Genomic DNA, 22,033 nt, shown 5'->3' on the forward strand with positions numbered 1-22,033 from the left:
TTTTAAAGATTTTATTTATTTATTTGACAGAGAGAGAAACAGTGAGAGCAGGAACACAAGCAGGGGAAGTGAGAGAGGGAGAAGCAGGCTTCCCGCCGAACAGGGAGCCCGATGTGGGACTTGATCCCAGGACCCTGGGATCATGACCTGAGCCGAAGGCAGACGCTCAACGACTGAGCCACCCAGGCGCCCCCCTTTTTTTTTTTAAGATTTATTTACTTATTTTAGAGAGAGTGTCCGTGCTTTTTACACCAAATACATTGTCTTGTCTTTTCTTCTCTCATAGCAACTTCTTTTCTCATTACATCTGAAACAATAACACTAATATTTCACCCAAGCATAATTATCTTGGATGGCAAATTTCATTTACTTTTACTCTGAGGAGCAGAAAAGAGGGGAAAGTAATTACTTGAAAGTTAGGCCAAAGGGGATGAACTTAACATTCTATGGGCATGACAAGGCAAAGCAGGCAGGCAGACAAGAAGTTTAGGATTCTGAGATCACTAATGTGGCAACCAACACCAAAAGGGAAAATCTAGAGTAGATAATCACACCTTAGGGGAATTACTTTCCACTACCTTTGTTCAAGCATATCTGACCAGACACCAATCATGAACCACTACAGGAGAGTTCAGAGGAAGGAGATGAAGAAATGGACAAAGACTGGACTCCATTCAGTGTATATGCTAAGAGCCTGAATGCTAAGAGCCTTCTAATGAAGACGAGAGTAATATACCTGAAAGTCTTTGACTTGTGGAAAGAACTTTGTTTTCTTAACTAGAGAAAAGAAAGTTGGTTGATACAACATTATGCTCTCAAAAGGAAAAAAAGGAAGCAAAAAGAAAGTCAATAAACAAGTATTAAGATCATCTGGTCCATGTACTTTCCCCTTCAGGCACAGTTATTATTTCTATTATCATTATTAATCCCTTTTTCCTATAAATGAGTTAATTGAGACTCAAAGAGATAAGTGACTTGCTAAGATCACACAGATAAACTTAAAAATAATCTCAGGCTGCTCACCTCAAACAGAGACCATCAAGGATTATATTTAAACGAGTTATTGGAAACACAGCATCAGTAACTAAAAGTCAAAGTTCACCAGAAAGTAAGAAATTGCCCTTACCTGCAGGGCACTGTTGAGGAAGCAGCTGTTTTGTCCTGGCTCATTGCTGAGGCCTTTGCTGGGGGCTATGGAGGTTGAGCTTCGAGGTGCAAACATCCCTTGGACACTACCACGGCCCCCTGAAAAATAGTTTCTTTTCCAAGACATTATTGTTCACATTTAGCTTGAAAACTCAGAAAAGACTTTGTATCTTTTTGGGAGAGAGTTTCTGTCTGCTGAAGTCCTGACTTGTAAAAGAGAATCCAGAATTCAATGAATTTATGTTGAAATACTTTGAGTTTACAACCTTCCAAACATCATCTACGTAGCTCAAGGAACTCAGGTATTTTCTTAGATCCTCATGACAGAGCTGTCCCCGACTTGCTCCAAACAATACCCAAATTTAACATGGCACAGTACTAACACAGAGAAATCCTTAGGTATTCTGTTCTTCTATTTTTCTTGAATTGCCTCCATAAAATACTGGTGAAGTGGCTGTAGTCCTCAACTCCAACAGAATCCAGGATTACAGTAGGATGTATTCCTTAGACTTGTTGATGATGCTTCTTGTAGACTGAAGATTTTTTCCAACTGGAAGGAGAGGCAGACAGATAAGCAAGAATCCAATGCAACCCTCCTCTCCTTCTCTATTTCTTGTCCCATCATCATCTGAAGCAAAAACTCAAGTTCTAAGCAACTGATACAGAATCCACAGAGATAAGAAATTTGTTTTAATTACATGGGGTTTTTGTTCTTACTGCTGCTGCTCTTTTTTTAATATGCCCCAAACATCTTCTATCATTCTATCCAGAATTTCAGAAAGTCTCCTCTTCTCTTCCTCTGTGACTAGAATAGCCAGCTCTGCCAAAGAGCTTTAACAAAAAGAAAAAAAAAAAAAAAACTAAAAGCTTGCGTCACTTAATGACTCTACTGGCTTTGTGCTGTTCTGCCAAGATCAACGTTGCCTCACCTCTCACTATAAACTTGAAACCTTGGCAAACAATGACCCTCCCCAAAAAAACCCCACAAAACAAAAAAAACCCAAAAAACCTCAATAACAACAAAAAGGCGAAACACTCAAGCCAAAGAGGAAAAAAAAAAGGTGTAAGCAGATTTACTTTCATAGGAAACTTCTCTGAAATTTTCTAGAACAAAGTTGATGGGGACAAAAACAAAAACCAAATACAAACCTTTCAAAATCAGACTAACAAAAATATTACCAAGTAAATATACATCAAATTAAGAATTGGAACAGTCTGTTAGATGTTGTGAATAAATAAATTTTTAAAGGTATTTTACATGTTCATGGCTATGAAAGCCTGTTTAAAGGTGGGAAGGCCAAGTTATCAGTCTGGACTCTGTTCTGAGGAAAGATGTCCCATCTTAGAGAAACACTCAAGGCAAGTAAGCCATATGTCCTTAACATCATGTCCAAGAGAACTAAATCTTCTCCTGCCCTGTTTGTTTGTATGTTTTATTTTTGCCAGAGGATCAAAGAGATAATTTGGGTTACAAATAACTTAATCCTCAGATTAAATCTGAGGCACTCACAATCAGAGGCCATCCACTGACCAACATTAGTTTTCAACTAATTAAAATGCCAGTGAGGCAACAGGGGAGAAATACCAAAGCAAACACCTTCACTGGAAGGAAATACTTCTATCTCCAGCTTTAAGCTTTCCTATAAGGGCCATGTCCATATAAGGAAAAAATTAAGAATGTTAAGTGTTAAATTTGGTTTCCAACAGCTCCCCAAGCTTCTCCCTTCCTTACTTCCTATCATCATATGAACCACCTAAAAAAGCAAAAATGCTAAAGCATCTTAATCATTCTCTAAGAGATCACCTAGCACTACCCAGTATATCCAGTGGAAAAACTGAGGCACAGGAACATTAAATGGTTGCACAAGACTGTTCTTTCCCTTCCCTAAATTCCCAGGCTATTTATAATCTACGTGTCACAATTAAAGTATTTGACTATACACTGTAGTGTCATATTATCCTCTATTTGTTTTTATTACTCTCTATTTGTTTTATATGGTATCAGTCATATATCCCAAATGACTGTATGAAATGAAATACTAACTAGTGTCAGACAAGTACTAACACTACACTTACATTCTTAATTTATTCTTTACAATAGCCCTATTATGAGGTGTTAATAGTTCCATTTTATAGAACAGTAGAGTGAAACTTAAAGACATTAACTTGCCCAAATAAACTAGTAAGTGGCAGAACTAGAATTTTTTAACTATTATAAATCTGTGACTTAATAATGTATTTTATTAAACTACTCCAAAAGCTCCTATCATAGTGCTGGTCATAAGGAGGAACTCAATAAATACTCCCTGATGAGTAGCATAGCACCAGGAAGGATCCTGTATCTCCCACACAGATTAAAAGACCCTCAACTCTATACACACCCTCATACACACCCCACTCGGAGCTACTAAGCAACTTCAACAAGCCATGCAGCATTCCTTCAGCTCAACTGCTGCAAAGGAATGACAAGTACCAAGCCGCCACTTTGCTCACAGCCAAAAGGACTTGGCAGACAGGTGGGGTTTCCAGTATCCACATTAGGAGCTTACTGAAACTCAGCCTACCCTATGATACACACCCCTGAGTTCAGGGAGCAAAGAGAAAAAAAAGCAGTCACAGAAAAAAAGATTCTCAGGCTCTGAATGGCAGTATTATGTAGAGTAAGGCAATAAGCTCTCACACTTGCTCTAGGTGTGTCAGAAACTAGAGGTGAGAGCCAGAAAGAACAAGGACAAGAGAGGCAGTAACAAATGATCCAAAGAAATACTGATGACAAAATATTTCACTTAAGTTGTAGGTCTAGCACCAAACAACATAATCCTTCTACTGTACCATCTACTAAAGATATATGAGGAAGTCAATTAAGAGTTTTACCCACATCAATCTAACAGCCTATTTTTAAAAAGAAAAGAACTTCTTAGACAATATTCAAGTATTTAGAGGTAAAAGAGCATAATGTCTACAACTTACTCTGAAATAGTTCAGAAGAAAAAAATATGTATATGGGTGTGGGTATGTGTATATTTGTCTATATGGAGAGAAAGGGAAAATGGTAGAGCAAATATAGCAATAATGTTGACAACAGGTAAATGTGCCTGAAGAGGATATGGGAATTCTTTGTACCATTTCTTGTAACTTCACTGTAAGTTTTAAATCATTTTTTAAGTTGTTCAAAATACAGTATAATGTCTAGTTGTTCTAAGAGCAAGTGATGTTGAGTAATTATGATATTATACAAATAGGACCAAGACTAGACTTGCAGTTAGAAGACATGGGTTCAATTTCCACATTTTTACTACTTTGTATAATCCTAACTACTTAAGTGTCCTGAACTTTGTTTTTGGGGCACAATACCTATTTTACACACTGATTGAGATTTAGTAATAGGCATGCCAAAGTACTAGCAAGTTTTCAAAACAAAGGAGGAATAATGAGTTCTACTGAATGAGTAAACTGCAATGCCTAAAAGTATAAAAGTAAATTTTGGTTTGGGGATCTCAGGATACTAGAAAGTTGTAAGCCACCAGGAATAAGTCCTCTAATTGTATAAAAAGAACAACAGGACTCACATAGGACAAGTGATATGTCAGAACAATTTAACTACGTGCTTGGAGAAACATTTGAATTTTACAATTATTATTCTTTTACAATTATTTTTATTTTTTAATTTTATTTTTCTTTTTTTAAAGATTTTATTTTTTTGACAAAGAGAGACACAGCAAGAGAGGGAACACAAGCAGGGGGAGTGGGAGAGGGAGAAGCAGGCTTCCCGCCAAGCAGGGAGCCCGATGTGGGGCTCGATCCCAGGACCCCGGGATCATGACCTGAGCCGAAGGCAGATGCTTAACGGCTGAGCCACCCAGGCGCCCCTACAGTTATTTTTAAAATACGAAGTTTAACTTTCTATTTGTAAAAAGGCAAACAGTTGAGCCTATTACAAGGAACAAGGTAACATTTTAGAAGGTCTACAAAGAATGACCATGTCCAGTTGATCAATGATTCAAATGGAAAAACCGTGATGAGTATCTCACTTTCTAATGAAGGAGCAGCAGCCCCATTACAAGTGATTAATGCCAATAATAACGCAAATATTAGGAAGACAAACTGCACTACATTGAGATATCCAAAGAGTTAACCAGGAAAGTTGCTCATATTTCTAGTTTCTATTATTCTATATAGCAGTAAAGAATACTCAAGAAACATAATTTACTTATAATTTGGGGCGCCTGGGTGGCTCAGTCATTGAGCGTCTGCCTTCGGCTCAGGTCATGATCCCAGGGTCCTGAGATCAAGCCCCGCATCGGGGTCCCTGCTCGGCGGGAAGCCTGCTTCTCCCTCTCCCACTCCCCCGGCTTGTGTTCCCTCTCTCACTGTGTCTCTCTCTGTCAAATAAACAAATAAAATCTTAAAAAAAAAAACAATCTCTACACCAAACGTGGGGCTCAAATTTATGACCTCAAGATCAAGAGTCACATACTTTACCGACTGAGACAGCCAGGCGCCACTCTAGGGAGGTAGCTCTCTACAATTATATCCAAGAGTCATATCCTTAGATACTTAGTTTTAAAAAAAGGAAAAGAAAAGTAAAAAACTTGGTGAGCATGCATTATTTGTTCAGTGGCAGTCTATTCCAAAGAATTTGTCCACATACAGTTTCAATACAGAATACTGGGGGTGCCTGGGTGGCTCAGATGGTTAAGCATCTACCTTCGGCTCAGGTCATAATCCCAGGATCCTGGGATCGAGTCCCGCTTCAGGCTTCCTCTCCTTGGGAGCCTGCTTCTCCCTCTGCTTCTCTCTCTGTCTCTCATGAATAAATAAATAAAATCTTTAAAAAAAAATACAGAATACTGGGACGCCTAGGTGGCTCTGTTGGGTAAGCATCTGCCTTCAACTCAAGTCATGATCTCAGGGTCCTGGGATCCAGCCCTAACATTGTCTAGGTTCCTGCTCAGGGGGAAGCCTGCTTCTCCGTCTCCCACTCCCCCCTGCTTGTGTTCCCTCTCTCGATGTGCCTCTGTCAAATAAATAAATAAATAATCAATCAATCAATCAATCTAAAAAAAAACCAGAGGGGCGCCTGGGTGGCTCAGTCCGTGAAGGACCCGCCTTTGGCTCAGGTCATGATCCCAGCATCCTGGAATCCAGCCCAACGTCAGGCTCTCTGCTCAATGGGGAGTCTACTTCTCCCTCTGCCCCTCCCCCTCCCCCTGCTCATGCTCTCACGTGCCTGCTCGTGCTCTCAAGTGCCTGCTCGTGCTCTGTGCTCTCTCAAATAAAATCTTTAAAAAAAATTTTTTAATAAAAAAATAAAACACAGAATCTTGCTTAATTTTTATGTCTATTAGATGATGATTAAAAACCACCACCACCTGATAACGGCAACTATGCTGTATATACAAATGTATTCAAATTTAAATTAAAACTGCTCCATGGCCTATTACCTAGTACTCCTCTCTGACTTTGCCCCTCACAACCAAAGGACTCACAGCATTCTGCAAAGAAGAGTCCTAGACTACAACAAACTTAGAGATAGCAGGCTACCTGACAGCTATTTATTCACAAACTCTACAGAAAATGTATCATCATTTTTACCCACATTTACTAGTTCCCAGCCAAGTGCTAAAACTATGGAGTAATCAAAGGTGGAAGGAGGAGAAAGAACATGTAAGAATTTCATTATTGTGTTGCTCTCAACTCTGAAAAAGTTATAGTGACCTTTATTTTACTATTGCTGAATAGACTCTGAGGAGCCAAATAAGCTCGCTTATAAATTTTTCCAGCTTTATTAAGGTATAATTGACAAATAAAATTGTAGTATATAATGAAGTGTATAACATGATTTGATATATGTATATACTGTGAAAGAACTCCCATAATCAAGTCAATTAACACATACTAGAAAAAGAATAGAAAAGATAAATAAAATGAAGAGTTGGATTTTTGAAAAGATAAACAAAATGGATAAATCTTTAGCTAGACTAAGGAAGAAAAAAGACTAATAAAATCAGAAATGAAAGAACTGTTATAATAACACAGAAATACTAAGAATCATAAGAAACTACTGTGAAGGAGCACCTGGCTGGCTCAGTCAGTGAAGCACGAGACTCCTAATCTCAAGATTGTAAGCCTTTGGCTCACGTTATGATCTCAGGGTCCTAGGATTGAGTCCTGCATCAGGGTCCCCGCTCTGCAGGAAACCTGCTTCTCCCTCACTCTCTGCCCATCTCTGCCCCTCCACCTCACTCGTGCTCTCTCTCTCGCTATCTCTCTCTCTCAAATAAATAAATAAAATCTTAAAAAAAAAAAAGATTGTAAGTTTGAGCCCTGCATTGGGTGTAGGAATAACTTAAAAATAAAATCTTAAAAAAAGGAAAGAAAGAAAAAAAACAAGCAAACTACTGTGGAGACGCTTAATTATAGAGAACAAACCGAGGGTTACTAGAGGGGAGGTGGGGGAGGGTGGATGCATCAAACAGGTGATGGGGATTAAGGAGTGCACCTGCTGTGATGAACACAGGGTGTGTAAGTGATGAGTCACTAAATTCTACACCTGAAACCAATATTACACTATATGTTAACTAACTGGAATTTAAATAAAAATTTGGAAGAAAAAATCAAGGTATTTTTAAATTAAAAAAAAAAGAAACTACTGTGAAAAAATATATGCCAACAAGTTGGATAACCTAGAAGACCTGAATAAATTTCTAGAAATATACAACCTATCAAGACCGAATCATGAAGAAATAAGACAATCTGAACGTAAACACTTGTATTTATTTAACCTTTAATTTTCTTTATACTTATTTAATCATCATTACTACATAGCTCCTGGGACTTACTACATCAACACAGTCTGCTTTACATTGTTGTCTCTAATATCAGGTAAACTTCTAGGAAGCTAGAAGCCAAAATTGTAAAACAAGCATGTCATCTTATCACCTGTTATTTCCTTGTGTAGTAGAGATACTAAATTGTATGTTCCACATTGTTCCCAATCTGAACACACTAGCTTCCTACGGGCAGGCTAAAACTTTTTCCATGTGTGAGATGATGGAAAACTTTTGGGTCCTAACCTTTTTGCAGACCCCCACAATTAGAGGCAGATTCACAAAGAAACTAATGAAGATTAAGCTTCAGGGTCCCTCTTTTGCACAGTCCTCAAGGTCCAATAACTAATTTTCACTTTTAAAAAATGTTTTCCGGGGGCGCCTGGGTGGCTTTTCGTTAAGTGTCTGCCTTTGGCTCAGGTCATGATCCCAGGGTCCTGGGATCGAGCCCCGCATCGGGCTCCCTGCTTGGCGGGAGGCCTGCTTATCCCTCTCCCACTCGCCTTGCTTGTGTTCCCTCTCTCACTGTGTCTCTCTATGTCAAATAAATGAATAAAACTTTGAAAAAAAAATAAAAATAAAAATAAATAAAAAATGTTTTCCGGGGCACCTGGGTGGCTCGGTCGTTAAGCGTCTGCCTTCGGCTCAAGTCATGATCCCAGGGTTCTGGGATCGAGCCCCACATCGGGCTCCCTGCTCAGTGGGAAGCTTGCTTCTCCCTCTCCCACTTCCCCTGCTTGTGTTGCCTCTCTCGCTCTGTCTCTGTCAAATAAATAAATAAAATCTTAAAAAAAAATGTTTTCCTTAAACAGGACCCCCTGAATTATATGAGCTTCAGGGCCCATAGAATCTGAAATGTATTACAGAAACTAGGTTTCTAAAGTATATGTTACTTGAGGAGCGCCTGGGTGGCTCAGTCGTTAAGTGTCTGCCTTTGGCTCAGGTCATGATCCCGGAGTCCCGGAATCGAGTCCTGCACTGGGCTCCCTGCTAGCCGGAAGCCTGCTTCTCCCTCTCCCACTCCCCATGCTTGTGTTCCCTCTCTCGCTGTGTCTCTCTCTCTCTGTCAAATAAATAAATAAAATCTTAAAAAAAAAAAAGCATATGTTACTTGAGAAAATACATAATTCAAAAAGCTACTTTAAATTCAGTAATATTAATAAACATATTTTATTAAAGCAATATGTGATATGTTTTTCATTGTATAAAGTTTGTTAGCACTAAATAGCTAAATTATACTGTTGATACACATTTGGATTTTGCATTCTTGAGCCCACTGTAATAATTCCACCAAGGATCCAAAGCTGACAAAAATGACAGGGCTAAATTTAAAAGATCATAAGCTCAAGACTGCCAGCATTAGAAGTAATGCTCTAGAAGCTAATTAAATTTAGAAAAACATTTTATTTCTCTGTATTAATGAAATACAAAGGACAATTATTTCACAAGAGTATGCCCAGTACCTCAAAATGTGCTGCCATTTTTCTCAGACCAAAGTAATAAACCAGGCTATAGCCGAAGCCACTCTATTTATCCCCTACTGTATTCTTCATCAACAAAGTCAGCTTCTCTTAGCCTCTGTTTCTAAAAAACCCAGAATAGTCATTCAAATGTTTGCTGAAATGAAACTGGCTTATGCATAAAGAGGGATGAGGCCTGGAGGAATACTGGTCCAGGAAGAGCCTGTCACCCTAAGAGATAGGTAAATGAGGTTCAGAGATCTACAGGTTGGAGACCTCATTATGAATATGACATGAATGTGGCTGAGATCAATGAACACTAGAAAGGATTTGTTGCTGCAGAGCCTGGGGGCCCTTTGATGAAACCAGATATAAGGTGTAGGAAGCTTAGAAGGGGACAGGTCTCTTAAGGGAATTTATTTCATAATAAATAAAGTTCAGTGAGGTCTCTTAAGTAATGTGTAGAGAACATGACATTTATGCAAATGATAGTATCAAAGTATCCCCACCAAGATATTAATTATTAACTACAAAGGAAAAGATAGTAACTTTACCATGGAGCAACCTGGCAGAAACCACCTTAACCAAGTGATCAAGGTCAACATCACCGGCAATAATATATACTAACATCATGAATCCCATGGTAATAATACACTTGAGGACACAACATTATTTGTAGTATTCTTGCCTAAACCATATCATCTCAGTCCAATCATGAAAAAACATCAGAAAAATCCAAATTGAGGAACATTTGACAAAATAGCTGATCAATACTCTCCCAAAAATGTCAAGGTTATAAAAGACAAAGAGAGAGAGACATTTTTATAGAATGCAGGAGACTAAGGAAGAAAAACACCTAAAATGCAATGTGAGAAACTAGATAGGAAAAGAACACTGGTGGATAAACTTGTGAAATCTGAAAAAGGTCTTCAGTTACTGGCAGTATTGTACCAATATTAACTTCCTGATTCTCATCATTGTACTTATATAAGTACAATGGTTATATAAGATGATAACGTCAGGGGTGCCTGGGTGGCTCAGTTGGTTAAGCATCTGCCTTCAGCCCAGGGTCCTGGGATAGAGCCCCACATCCGGCTCCCTGCTCAGCAGGGAGTCTGCCTCTCCCTCTCCCTCTGCCTGCCACTCCCCGTTTGTCCTTTCTCTCTTTGTCAAATAAATAAATAAAAATCTTTAATTAAAAAAAAAGATAACATTAGAGGAAGCTGACTGAGGAATATATGAAAATTCCCTTCTCTGAATTATTTCTGTACCTTTTCTATAAGTCCAAAATTGGTTCAAAATAAAAAAACTTCAAATTATGCAAATAATTCATTGAAGAAGATGGAACCTTGGGCCCAATGGGGAATAGAGGCATTTGGAAGGTTAATATCGGTATGTATAAAGGTAGGTGAGCTAAGACAGATTTATAAAAAAGGAGTTATTGACATAGTTTGTGATCCTGGTAAACTAGAGTCCAGTGAAGCTTTCATGTGAAATCTCTGGGTTCATTAAGTTTAACATCACAGTATAGTAGTTAATGGGTTGTTCTATTAGTTCAGGAACCTGTTTCTCAGAGCTTGATTTACCTAGACTGAACTATTAGAAAAGTTTATAAATCCAAGTGAATGTAAAAAAATAGGGGTTTTATTAGGGTGATGGAATTATGGATTTTTTTACCCTTTTCCCTATTTTCTAAATTATCCATAATTCGTGTATATATTATCTATAATTCATAGTTTTCTTACACAAAGTAAAATCAAAAGTGGAATTTAAACTCATTTTCCCTAAAGATAAAATGAAAGGACTCTGGACCAGAGGTAACCAATCATTGAAGACACATAATATAACAACAATATGAAAGCTGTTTAATAATTGATAACTATTTCTGGGGCCCCTAGGTGGCTCAGTGGGTTAAGCATCTCCCTTTGGCTCAGGTCATGGTCCTGGGGTCCTGGGATCCAGCCGGCATTGGGCTCCTTACTCAGCAGGGAGCCTGCTTCTCCCTCTCCCTCTGGCTGCCACTCCCCCTGCTTGTGCTCTCTCTCTCTCTCTCTGTCAAATAAAAATAAAATCTTAAAAAATAAATGTTAACTATTTATTTAGAAATAGGGGGCTAGGGACGCCTGAATGGCTCAGTCAGTTAAGTAGTCAACTCTTGGTTTCGGCTCAGGTCATGATCTCAGAGTCTTGTCAAGGCCCGTATTGGGCTTCAAGCTTGGCAGGGAGTCAGCTTGAGGATTCTCTCTCTCCCTCTCTCTCTGCCCCTCCCCCCACTTGCGGTATCTCTCTCTCTCTCTCTCTCAAATAAATAAATAAATCTTAAAAAAAAATAGGGGGCTAGATTTGTATATCTATTTCCTTTCATTCTATTCTCATTGCAGCTGCTGCTAAGGTTCAGATCCTCACCACCGCTGGACCAAAGCACCACATTACTGATTCACTGCCAAGCCTCCAATCCTACATATAACTACCACAAGACTCCTAAAATATCACATTACTCCCCTTTTCAAAAATTTTCAAGGCTCCCAGAAGGGGCATTCTTTTGGCTAGAGAAAAACCGTATTTTTCTAATTCACAAAGGGGAAAATTAATGGATGCATTTTTTACAAGTTTCTCTCCCTTAACTTTTACTTGTCTTCTTATTCTACTACTAACAGGGCAAAACCATGAACAAATAGCAAACTTAAGGAAAAAAAAACAAAGCAGTCAACTGGACCTACTTTGACAGCATTTTTTCCTTATTGACTCATGCTCATGATTGTGATTTTTATACTGCATATTTCTATAATTCACATATTCTGCCAGTATAAAATTAACTTTCATTTATAGATTGAATTCAATATGTCTGGTGCCTGCACAAAGTTTGAAATTAGATCTTACCACCATTTTCAGCCACAACTTCTATTCACTCATTTATTGATCAGACATTTCACTGAGCACCTATTATGTGCCCCTCACTCATCTTCCACTCCAGGTAAGCTGGACTCTTTTCTGTATAATGATACGCTCTGTACTCTACTTCCTCGGTGCCTTGGCTCTAATATTGCCTCCAGAAGCAGTGCCTTTCCTATCCATTTCTTCTTGTTAAAAATCATAAGTATGCTTCAAGTAAAAACTGCATCAAAAGCCTTCCCAGGAGATGCCTGGGTGGCTCAGTCGGTTGCACGTCTGTCTTCGGCTCAGGTCATGATCCCAGAGTCCTGGGATCAAGTCCTGCATTGGGCTTCCTGCTCAGTGGGGAGTCTGCTCTCCCAGAGTCCTGGGATCAAGTCCCGCATTGGGCTCCCTGCTCAGGGGGAGTCTGCTCTCTCTCTTCATCTGCCTCTCCCCCTGGTCATGCTCTCTCTCAAATAAATAAATAAAATCTTAAAAAAAAAAAAGCCCTCCCAGATTCTCTCCCTCTCCCACCTTTCCATTTTCACTCATTTCATCCTCTTCTGTGCTCTTAGCACATGTGGAGCATTCCCATCCTCCCTCATGTTACAGTTATTTGTGTACATGGACTATCAACATATATTCCTTAAGGGCATCTTTTTACACAGAGGTTGAATATAATAGGCACTGAATCACTGAAACTTTAATTGAAAGAGAAAACTTTTTGTTTGAAGGGATAAGTACCTAGGACAACCAATTCCAACACCCCAATAAATTCTGACTTTCCTTAAGTAAAAGAGCCCCTAAAATGTCCATAGCTAGCTTGAGATATTGCATATTTTTTCTAATGGAGACTATATCAGTTGAATCAATATTTGCTTCTGATTCAAGCTTGAAAATAGAGAGAGATAAGCATCTACAACCATAAAAAAGGTTAAGCTATTTGTTGGTTTATGGGCTGGTTATCTCAAACTCCCCAGTGAATACAGTTACTCAACTCAAACAATTTCCTGAGGATTAGACTTTGGCAGTTTCAAATTATTACATCATGTACAAGAAGAAGAACTGTATGCTGATAAAAGATAGAAAGCCTTATTTTTCCTTTTATAAGAACTCAGAAAACTGTCATTTACAACAAATTTTCCAAAACCAGTTAGGAAGAAAATAAAAGAGCGACAAGACATGTTTCACTTTGTTATAACTGACAAACTAGGAACTAACAGTTGCAGGCTACATTGTCCATCCTTATAAGGATCGAAAGCTGTATAGATAATTTACTGACTTCTGAGGGAGGCAGCATGATAATAAAAAGAACATAGTGGGGTGCCTGGTGGCTCAGTCATTAAGCTTCTGCCTTCGGCTCAGGTCATGATCCCACGGTCCTGAGATCAAGCCCCGTATCGGGCTCCCTGCTCAGCGGGAAGCCTGCTTCTCCCTGTCCCACTCCCCCTGCTTGTGTTCCCTTTCTTGCTGTCTCTCTCTCTCTGTCAAATAAACAAAATCTTTTAATAAATAAATAAATAAATAAAAGTGCAGCCTCTGCAGGGCCAACTACATTGCATAGCCTCAGGAAACACCATGCTCACAATGGAGATTCAAGGGGTACCATTCCCAGGAAATACAATGTGAATTATACTACTTAGGGATCCAGGGTTAGCAAGGTAGAACAGGTCTGGACTCCACCATCTAACAACTAACAACATCATAACCAAGTTATTGACTCAGTTATTGAAGTCTCAGGTACCTCATCAGTAAAATGGGATTAATAAATAACACCTAAGTCATGGGATTGTTATGAGGATAATGTATACATGTATAATTAGCCCAGTACCTGGTATTAGTGAGGCATAAATGCTTTGATGATGATGATAAAGAATAAGATGAATCTACATTCCAAACCTGCTCCATCACTTTCAGATCATTTACTACCTACAGTAAATGTGGTCTGTTGAGAGTATTCAACAAAATTATACAGGCAAAATACTTAGGGACAGTACAAAATAGGAGCTCTGACTATGATGGCTGGAGGGGGCGCCTGGCTGCCTCAGTTGGTAGAGCATGCAACTCTTGATCTCAGGGTCATGAGTTCAAGCTCCACATTGGGCATAGAGTTCAGTTTAAAAAAAAGTAAATCATCATAATTGGCCATCCCTATACCTCTCTCTTTCCTTCTTCCTTTCTCTCTTACACAAACACACACACATAAACTTAATGTAAAAATTCTATGACATTAAACTGTAATTGATAGCACAAATCCAAAGCCATATCAAAATGAGGGCAAATGTAATCTAAAAATAATATATTCTCAATACAATTTACCTAGACTACTGTAATAACTTCCAAACTATTTTTACCTTTCTAATTCTGTCTATAAAACACTACCAAAAGCAAACTCTGTTCAATCACTGTTTAGCTTAGAAAACTTCAGTGACAAAATACAGTCAAAACTCCTTGGCCTTAAATGGCCTTCTATAATCTTAACCCATGTACAGTTTCCAACCTCATCTACCGCTAATCCCTTAAAACACAAAAAAAGACGTGTTCTGTGTATATGCCCAGCATTTTGCTCAATAAGGACTATTACTCCCTTCGGCGCCTGGGTGGCTCATATGGTTAAGTGTCTGCCTTCGGCTCAGGTCATGATCCCGGGGTCCTGGGATCGAGTCCCACATCGGGCTCCCTGCTCAGCAGGAAGCCTGCTTCTCCCTCTCCCTCTGCCTGCCACTCACCCCCTGCTTGTGCTCTCTCTCTGTGTCAAATAAATAAAATCTTAAAAAAAAAAGGAATATTACTTCCTTTCCCACTCCCATCTTCCCAATCCCACCTAATACAAGTAATCCTTTCCACTCAGCAAACCTGTTTGAAAAAGCCATTCTGCTGAAAAGGCATTTGACAAAGTACAGCATCCTTTCTTGATCAAAATTCTTCAGAGTATAGGGATAGAGGGTACATACCTCAATATCATAAAAGCCATATGAAAAACCTACAGCGAATATCATTCTCAATGGGGAAAAGCTGAGAGCTTTCCCCTAAGGTCAGGAACGCGGCAGCGATGTCCACTATCACAACTGCTATTCAACATAGTATTAGAAGTCCTAGCCACAGCAATCAGACAACAAAAAGAAATCAAAGGCATCCAAATCAGCAAAGAGGAAGTCAAACTCTCACTCTTTGCAGATGATATGATACTGTATGTGGAAAACCCAAAAGACTCCACCCCAAAACTGCTAGAACTCATACAGGAATTCAGTAAAGTAGCAGGATATAAAATCAATGCACAGAAATCAGTGGCATTCCTATACACCAACAACAAGACAGAAGAGAGACAAATCAAGGAGTCGATCCCATTTACAATTGCACCCAAAACCATGAGATACCTAGGAATAAATTTAACCAAAGAGGCAAAGGATCTATACTCAGAAAACTATAAAATACTCATGAAAGAAATTGAGGAAGACACAAAGAAATGGAAAAACGTTCCATGCTCATGGATTGGAAGAACAAACATTGTGAAGATGTCAATGTTACCTAGAGCAATCTACACATTCAATGCAATCCCCATCAAAATACCATCCACTTTTTTCAAAGAAATGGAACAAATAATCCTCAAATTTGTATGGAACCAGAAGAGACCCCGAATAGCCAGAGGAATGTTGAAAAAGAAAAGCAAAGCTGGCGGTATCACAATTCCAGACTTCCAGCTCTATTACAAAGCTGTCATCATCAAGACAGTATGGTACTGGCACAAAAACAGACACATAGATCAATGGAACAGAATCGAGAGCCCAGAAAGGGACCCTCAACGCTATGGTCAACTCATCTTTGACAAAGCAGGAAAGAATGTCCAATGGAAAAAAGACAGTCTCTTCAACAAATGGTGTTGGGAAAATTGGACAGCTACATGCAGAAGAATGAAACTGGACCATTTCCTTACACCACACACAAAAATAGACTCCAAATGGTTGAAAGACCTAAACGTGAGACAGGAGTCCATCAAAATCCTAAAGGAGAACACAGGTAGCAACCTCTTCGACTTCAGCCACAGAAACTTCTTCCTAGAAACATCGCCAAAGGCAAGGGAAGCAAGGGCAAAAATGAACTACTGGGATTTCATCAAGATAAAAAGCTTTTGCACAGCACAAGAAACAGTTCACAAAACCAAAAGACAACCGACAGAATGGGAGAAAATATTTGCAAATGACCTATCAGATAAAGGGCTAGGATCCAAAATCTATAAAGAACTTATCAAACTCAACACCCAAAGAACAAATAATCCAATCAAGAAATGGGCAGAAGACATGAACAGACATTTTTCCAAAGAAGACATCCAAATGGCCAACAGACATATGAAAAAGTGCTCAACATTGCTCGGCATCAGGGAAATCCAAATCAAAACCTCAATGAGATACCACCTCACACCAGTCAGAATGGCTAAAATTAACAAGTCAGGAAACGACAGATGTTGGCGGGGATGCGGAGAAAGGGGAACCCTCCTACCCTGTTGGTGGGAATGCAAGTTGGTGCAACCACTCTGGAAAACAGTATGGAGGTTCCTCAAACAGTTGAAAATAGAGCTACCATACGATCCAGCAATTGCACTACTGGGTATTTACCACAAAGATACAAATGTAGGGATCCAAAGGGGTACGTGCACCCCAATGTTTATAGCAGCACTGTCCACAATAGCCAAACTGTGGAAAGAGCCAAGATGTCCATAGACAGATGAATGGATAAAGACGATGTGGTATATATACACAATGGAATATTATGCAGTCATCAAAAGGAATGAGATCTTGCCATTTGCAACGACGTGGATGGAACTGGAGGGTGTTATGCTGAGTGAAATAAGTCAATCAGAGAAAGACATGTATCATATGACCTCACTGATATGAGGAATTCTTAATCTCAGGAAACAAACTGAGTGTTGCTGGAGTGGTGGGGGGTGGGAGGGATGGGGTGGCTGGGTGATAGGCATTGGGGAGGGTATGTGCTATGGTGAGCGCTGTGAATTGTGCAAGACTGTTGAATCACAGATCTGTACTTCTGAAACAAATAATGCAACATATGTTAAGAAAAAAGAAAAAGAAGATAGCAGGAGGGGAAGAATGAAGGGGAGTAAGTCGGAGGGGGAGACGAACCATGAGAGACAATGGACTCTGAAAAACAAACTGAGGGTTCTAGAGGGGAGGGGGTGGGGGGATGGGTTAGCCTGGTGATGGGTATTAAAGAGGGCACATTCTGCATGGAGCACTGGGTGTTATGCACAAACAATGAATCATGGAACACTACATCAAAAACTAATGATGTAATGTATGGTGATTAACATAACAGTAAAAAAATTAAAAAAAAAGAAAAAGCCATTCTGCTGGCAACTTACAGAAATAGAGACTAATGATAGTCACACCCTATTAGGAAGGAGTAGTTATTTATAATAAATCGTTTCCCAAAGAATTGTCTAAATACAGCTCCTTACCAATTGGGACATATTGCCTCCCTCCCAGGAACTTCATTAATCAGTACTTAACCAGTATATCTGTACTTTATTAGAATACAATATAGAAAGTTACACTGTCTTACACTCAAAAGATGCTCAATACTTGTTAAATAAAAGAATAAATGAATAACTAAGCTTTGTGAAACACATTTTTCAGTTTAGAGATTAACTCAGTTATAAGTATGATAAATCATCTTTCTGTCTCTTCCCTGAATCTACTGTCTAAATCATATCATACCTAAATCACACGTTCTGTTTCCAAAAGGTCTGTGGAACAAAGATACTCTACTTTATGGCCAGAAGGACTAACACAATGTTCCTTCTCAAACACACTGCTAATAGCACCAAACTAGTAACAGCAGGGGTTAAAGGAAAGAGAATCCACAGCAATTAAATTAGGCCCCAAAATGACAACTATATTAGGCAAAATGATAATTATGAGTTGCATGAAGTTGCTCTATATTATCCTCTGGCTCAATAACTTAGAGCTAGAGATTTTTTTCCCTTAATTTTTTAAGCCCCTAAGGTTTCTTAAGTTAAGTGCTTGATTGCAACTACGCAGTATTTATGAATCATTATAAATACACCACTACCCAAATTCTTTCAGCACAAACAATTATGAAGCCATGATGGCTCTATCAACAAGAGGAAAATAGGAAGGGAAGCCACTGACTGCACTCATTACTGCTAGGAGAACACTGGTACTGAATGGCACAAGCAACTCCAGTATGAGAGACTAATAAGCACATGACTGGGAAGGTGACAGATACCAAGAAAAGAACGGCATCTATAAAGAACCCCAACTCTATGGGGGCAGGAGATGGAGGAATGGGCAGGGATCCCCTGAAATCTACTCTAAAAGCCTTCACAATACTCAAACAAAAACAGGCTACCAGACTCCAGGTTTTGAGCCAGTTCAAATCCTAGCTCTAATACTCAAAACTGAGAGACCTTCAGCAAGTTATTTAGCTATAAAATTGTAATAGCAGTCACCACTTAAAGAACACCAACTCTGAGCTAGGCACCATACACATGGTATGTCCTTTAATTCCCACAACTAATCTGCCAAATAGGGATTATTCTCATTTTGCAGAAAATAAAAATCCATGTTCCTTCTGCCCATGCATGACTGCTTCCCAGTCTGGTAAGTACTGGATGGGAGGATTATCCCAGTGGGATAATGCTACCTATTGTGGCAGGGTTGTACTGGGAATTAGAAGTAAATGCAAAGTACTTAGCACAGAAACTAGCACCTGCCACATCACAGAAACTCAGGAAGTCATTATTGTATAAGTGCAACTATCACTTGAATAAATGACTCAATTGAACAGCAATTACATCCCACGAACAAGTTTTCCCTCATACTGTCTACCATAAAAATGACTTTAATTAGCAATATTTTTGGAGAAGCAAAGGTGTGCACACGTACAGCTTCTTAGTTGAGGATCAAAACATACAATCCAAAGAAATAAAAAAGTCCATTATCAAGGTGATATTTGACTCAATCTGAACACTAAATATTAAATATTTTACTTTCAAAAGCATTATAGATGTCATACCTCAAGGGAGCAGGAGCTAATGAACAAATCTAACTTCCCCAAAAATAATTCCCAGAAGCATCTGTTATCCTGAAGTACTCAGCAAACCATTTCCCAGAATTAAGAACATATTACTAAAATCTTAATGAATTTTGCCAAAAACATTCTGCTGAGAGGAAAAATAATCATTCTGATTTTAGAAGCAAATGCTACTTTCCAGTTTAGCCACAAAATAGATCTTTTCTTCATTATTACTTTTATCAGCATGTTAATACTGAAAATAAATAGAAAAACATCACAAATATACTTCCATTTGAAGGAAATTTAAAATATTAAACCCATAACATTTGCTTTAATGTTAATGAGCTCAAGAAAATCTGTAAGAATGTTTTTTTAAACCAATAATAAAAATCAAATTTCCAAAGCCTTAATAATTGAAACAGGAGAGTAGAGCAAAAACAACAGTCGTATGACAGAGCCCTCCACAAAGTTAAGAGTCTTACAACCTCAATTTCAAAGTTTAAACTTTTGCTATTAAAAGCAACACTTCAGAAAGACTGACCAGACACAAAGACGAAATCCCTCCATCCACTTGCAGTTTTGCCACAAGGACAGTACTTACCAGACAGCACGTTCAAACTCCAGCAATCCCAAGGGCATTTGTGGGGCAAGGGATCCAGGAATGAGGAGGGCCAAGGGAAGAGCCTGAGTTGTGGGGAGGGAAGGGTACAAGAGGGAGGAGACAACTGCAGCTAGCAACAATGGGAAACTGTGAATCTAAACCACAAAGGCTTCCTGCAGAACAGGACAACAGGGAAAGGGCAATTCTTTTTTACCACCTACCAGGAACTCAGAACTGACAATTCATGATAAAGCTAAAAAGATGGGGCCTCCAAATAAATGTAAACAAAGTAAACTTAAGAAAGTAACCAAAAGTAAGTTGAAAGGACATATCACAAACTTCATAGAGGCTTAAGAAAAACAATTAGGAGGCCGTTTTCTCTAGGGGCATTCCTGATGACAAAGGTCAGCAATGTAACAATGAAGTCTGCAGAGCAGCAGCTGCTTCCAAACAGAGGGCCAGCCCTAAAAAACAGTCCTTTGCACTACACTCAAAAGGAGCACTAGAAGACACATTCATAGTACTTTAGAGAATAACCAAAACAATGTCATTGTTTGATTCCTTAACTCAGAATTCCAAGACTGTCTGACTTAAATTATATCACTTTAATAGGCAAAACACCTCCTTAAACAAGACACACTCTTCAAGAAAGTTATTGTGTGAACTGAGCTTTTGAATTCAAGAATCAATTCTAAAATGCTTGGGATCTCAAAGGTTCCCAAAACCAAAGGCAAGGACAGTGAAAGATCTCCACCCCTCTCTCAGGGAAGAAGCCAAGTTGTATCACCAAGAACAAACAGCCGGCAGAGTCCTGACTCCAAACATGTGATCAGTCAGGCCAGAACTTACATTTGCAAGCAGGGCACAAAGGCCCCAGAGGACCAACACACACCCTTCTATGTATTACACCCAGTTAAAAAACAACTTTATTGAAAGGAGTTGTTTTATAAGCATACTGATTTTAAAAACTCATCAGCAGAAACCCTGCCAAATATGAAGGTCTGTTGTATTTCTACAGGTTGTGAGAGAAAATATGAGATTTAATTAAGATTTATTGGTAAAATTGAACAGATTCAGGCACTGCCCAAAACTAATTAAGTAAAGTACTCCTTTCACAACAGTAAGAGTGCCCAAATTAAAATAAATAAATAAATAAGATACTACTGCTTTTCTTTTGCTAACCATTAGCATTCTAACTCAGGTCTCCTAGTGGTAGGTGGGGGTGGAGATGTCATTCCAAAGTGTGAAATACAGGATTTCTATTGATCAGTGCTAAATGCAAAAAAAAGAATGTACAAATATCAAGGTCAAGCTCTGTAATCAAGTCTTTCAGTGATGGTTATACATTTGTTGTAGGGCTAATCAAATAAAACTAGAGTAATTGGGGAAGAGTTACAGATCTTCAACCCTGGCTACAATGTAACTACATAAATGACTTTTCATATATTAGCCAGGCAAGGGAGGTGATCCACAGGAAAATCTCACCCTAACAGATTGTAATCTGTTTTGAAGCCCCTCAGAAAATACTTCATGTAAAACTCTTCTATATAATCATAATCCACCTTGTATATAACTATTTCTTGGACCAGTGGGGCTTGAACTCACAACTGTGAGATTGAGACCTGAGCTGTGATCAAGAGTTGGACACTTGACCAACTGAGCCACACAGATGCCCCTATTTCTTGACATTTCTTATTTCCTTTTCAAGACTGCACAGTAGATTCTGTCTCACATAGAGACAACCCTGCATCAACCACTGGGCCTCTCCACCTAAAATAGAGTAACTACAGATGTCTGCTATATAAGTGTCAAACTGCACGTAGGAGAGTTTTTGTGAGCATGACTGCTAGGTCAAGAGGGAAAGTGATATATATGGTTTCAGAAGTCATGTTTATTTATGTATTTTTTTTAAATGTCCTGGGATCCTAAAGCTGGATGACTGGTTACAACAGTACTTTTTAAAATTGTACTTTAACAAAACTCATCATATTGTTCAAATACTATGCAAGGAGTATTACATATAATAGCCTTCTTTTGACCATAAGAGACAAAGACCTCAGAAAAAAATA

General features: G+C 38.8%; 1 protein-coding gene across 17 annotated transcripts in view; it reads right to left on the reverse strand.

Annotated features, from left to right (window-relative positions):
• Positions 1–22,033, reverse strand: part of USP54 (ubiquitin specific peptidase 54) — a 119,010-nt gene that overhangs the window by 57,442 nt on the left and 39,535 nt on the right. For 9 of the 17 annotated variants that reach the window (XR_003519875.1, XR_003519874.1, XM_027593606.2 and 6 more), the window contains exon 1: positions 1,127–1,956. Coding sequence is in view for 14 of the 17 variants with exons in the window: in XM_027593606.2 (XP_027449407.1) it covers positions 1,127–1,273 (147 nt within the window). In the remaining 3 variants the exon portion in view is untranslated. Of the gene's footprint in view, positions 1–1,126; positions 1,977–19,904; positions 19,935–19,964; positions 20,592–22,033 lie in introns of those variants that run through there. The other 8 variants (XM_027593460.2, XM_027593450.2, XM_027593495.2 and 5 more) reach the window with 5 other exon arrangements.

This window comes from Zalophus californianus, chromosome 15, assembly GCF_009762305.2.
Source record: "Zalophus californianus isolate mZalCal1 chromosome 15, mZalCal1.pri.v2, whole genome shotgun sequence".
Lineage (NCBI taxonomy): Eukaryota > Metazoa > Chordata > Mammalia > Carnivora > Otariidae > Zalophus > Zalophus californianus.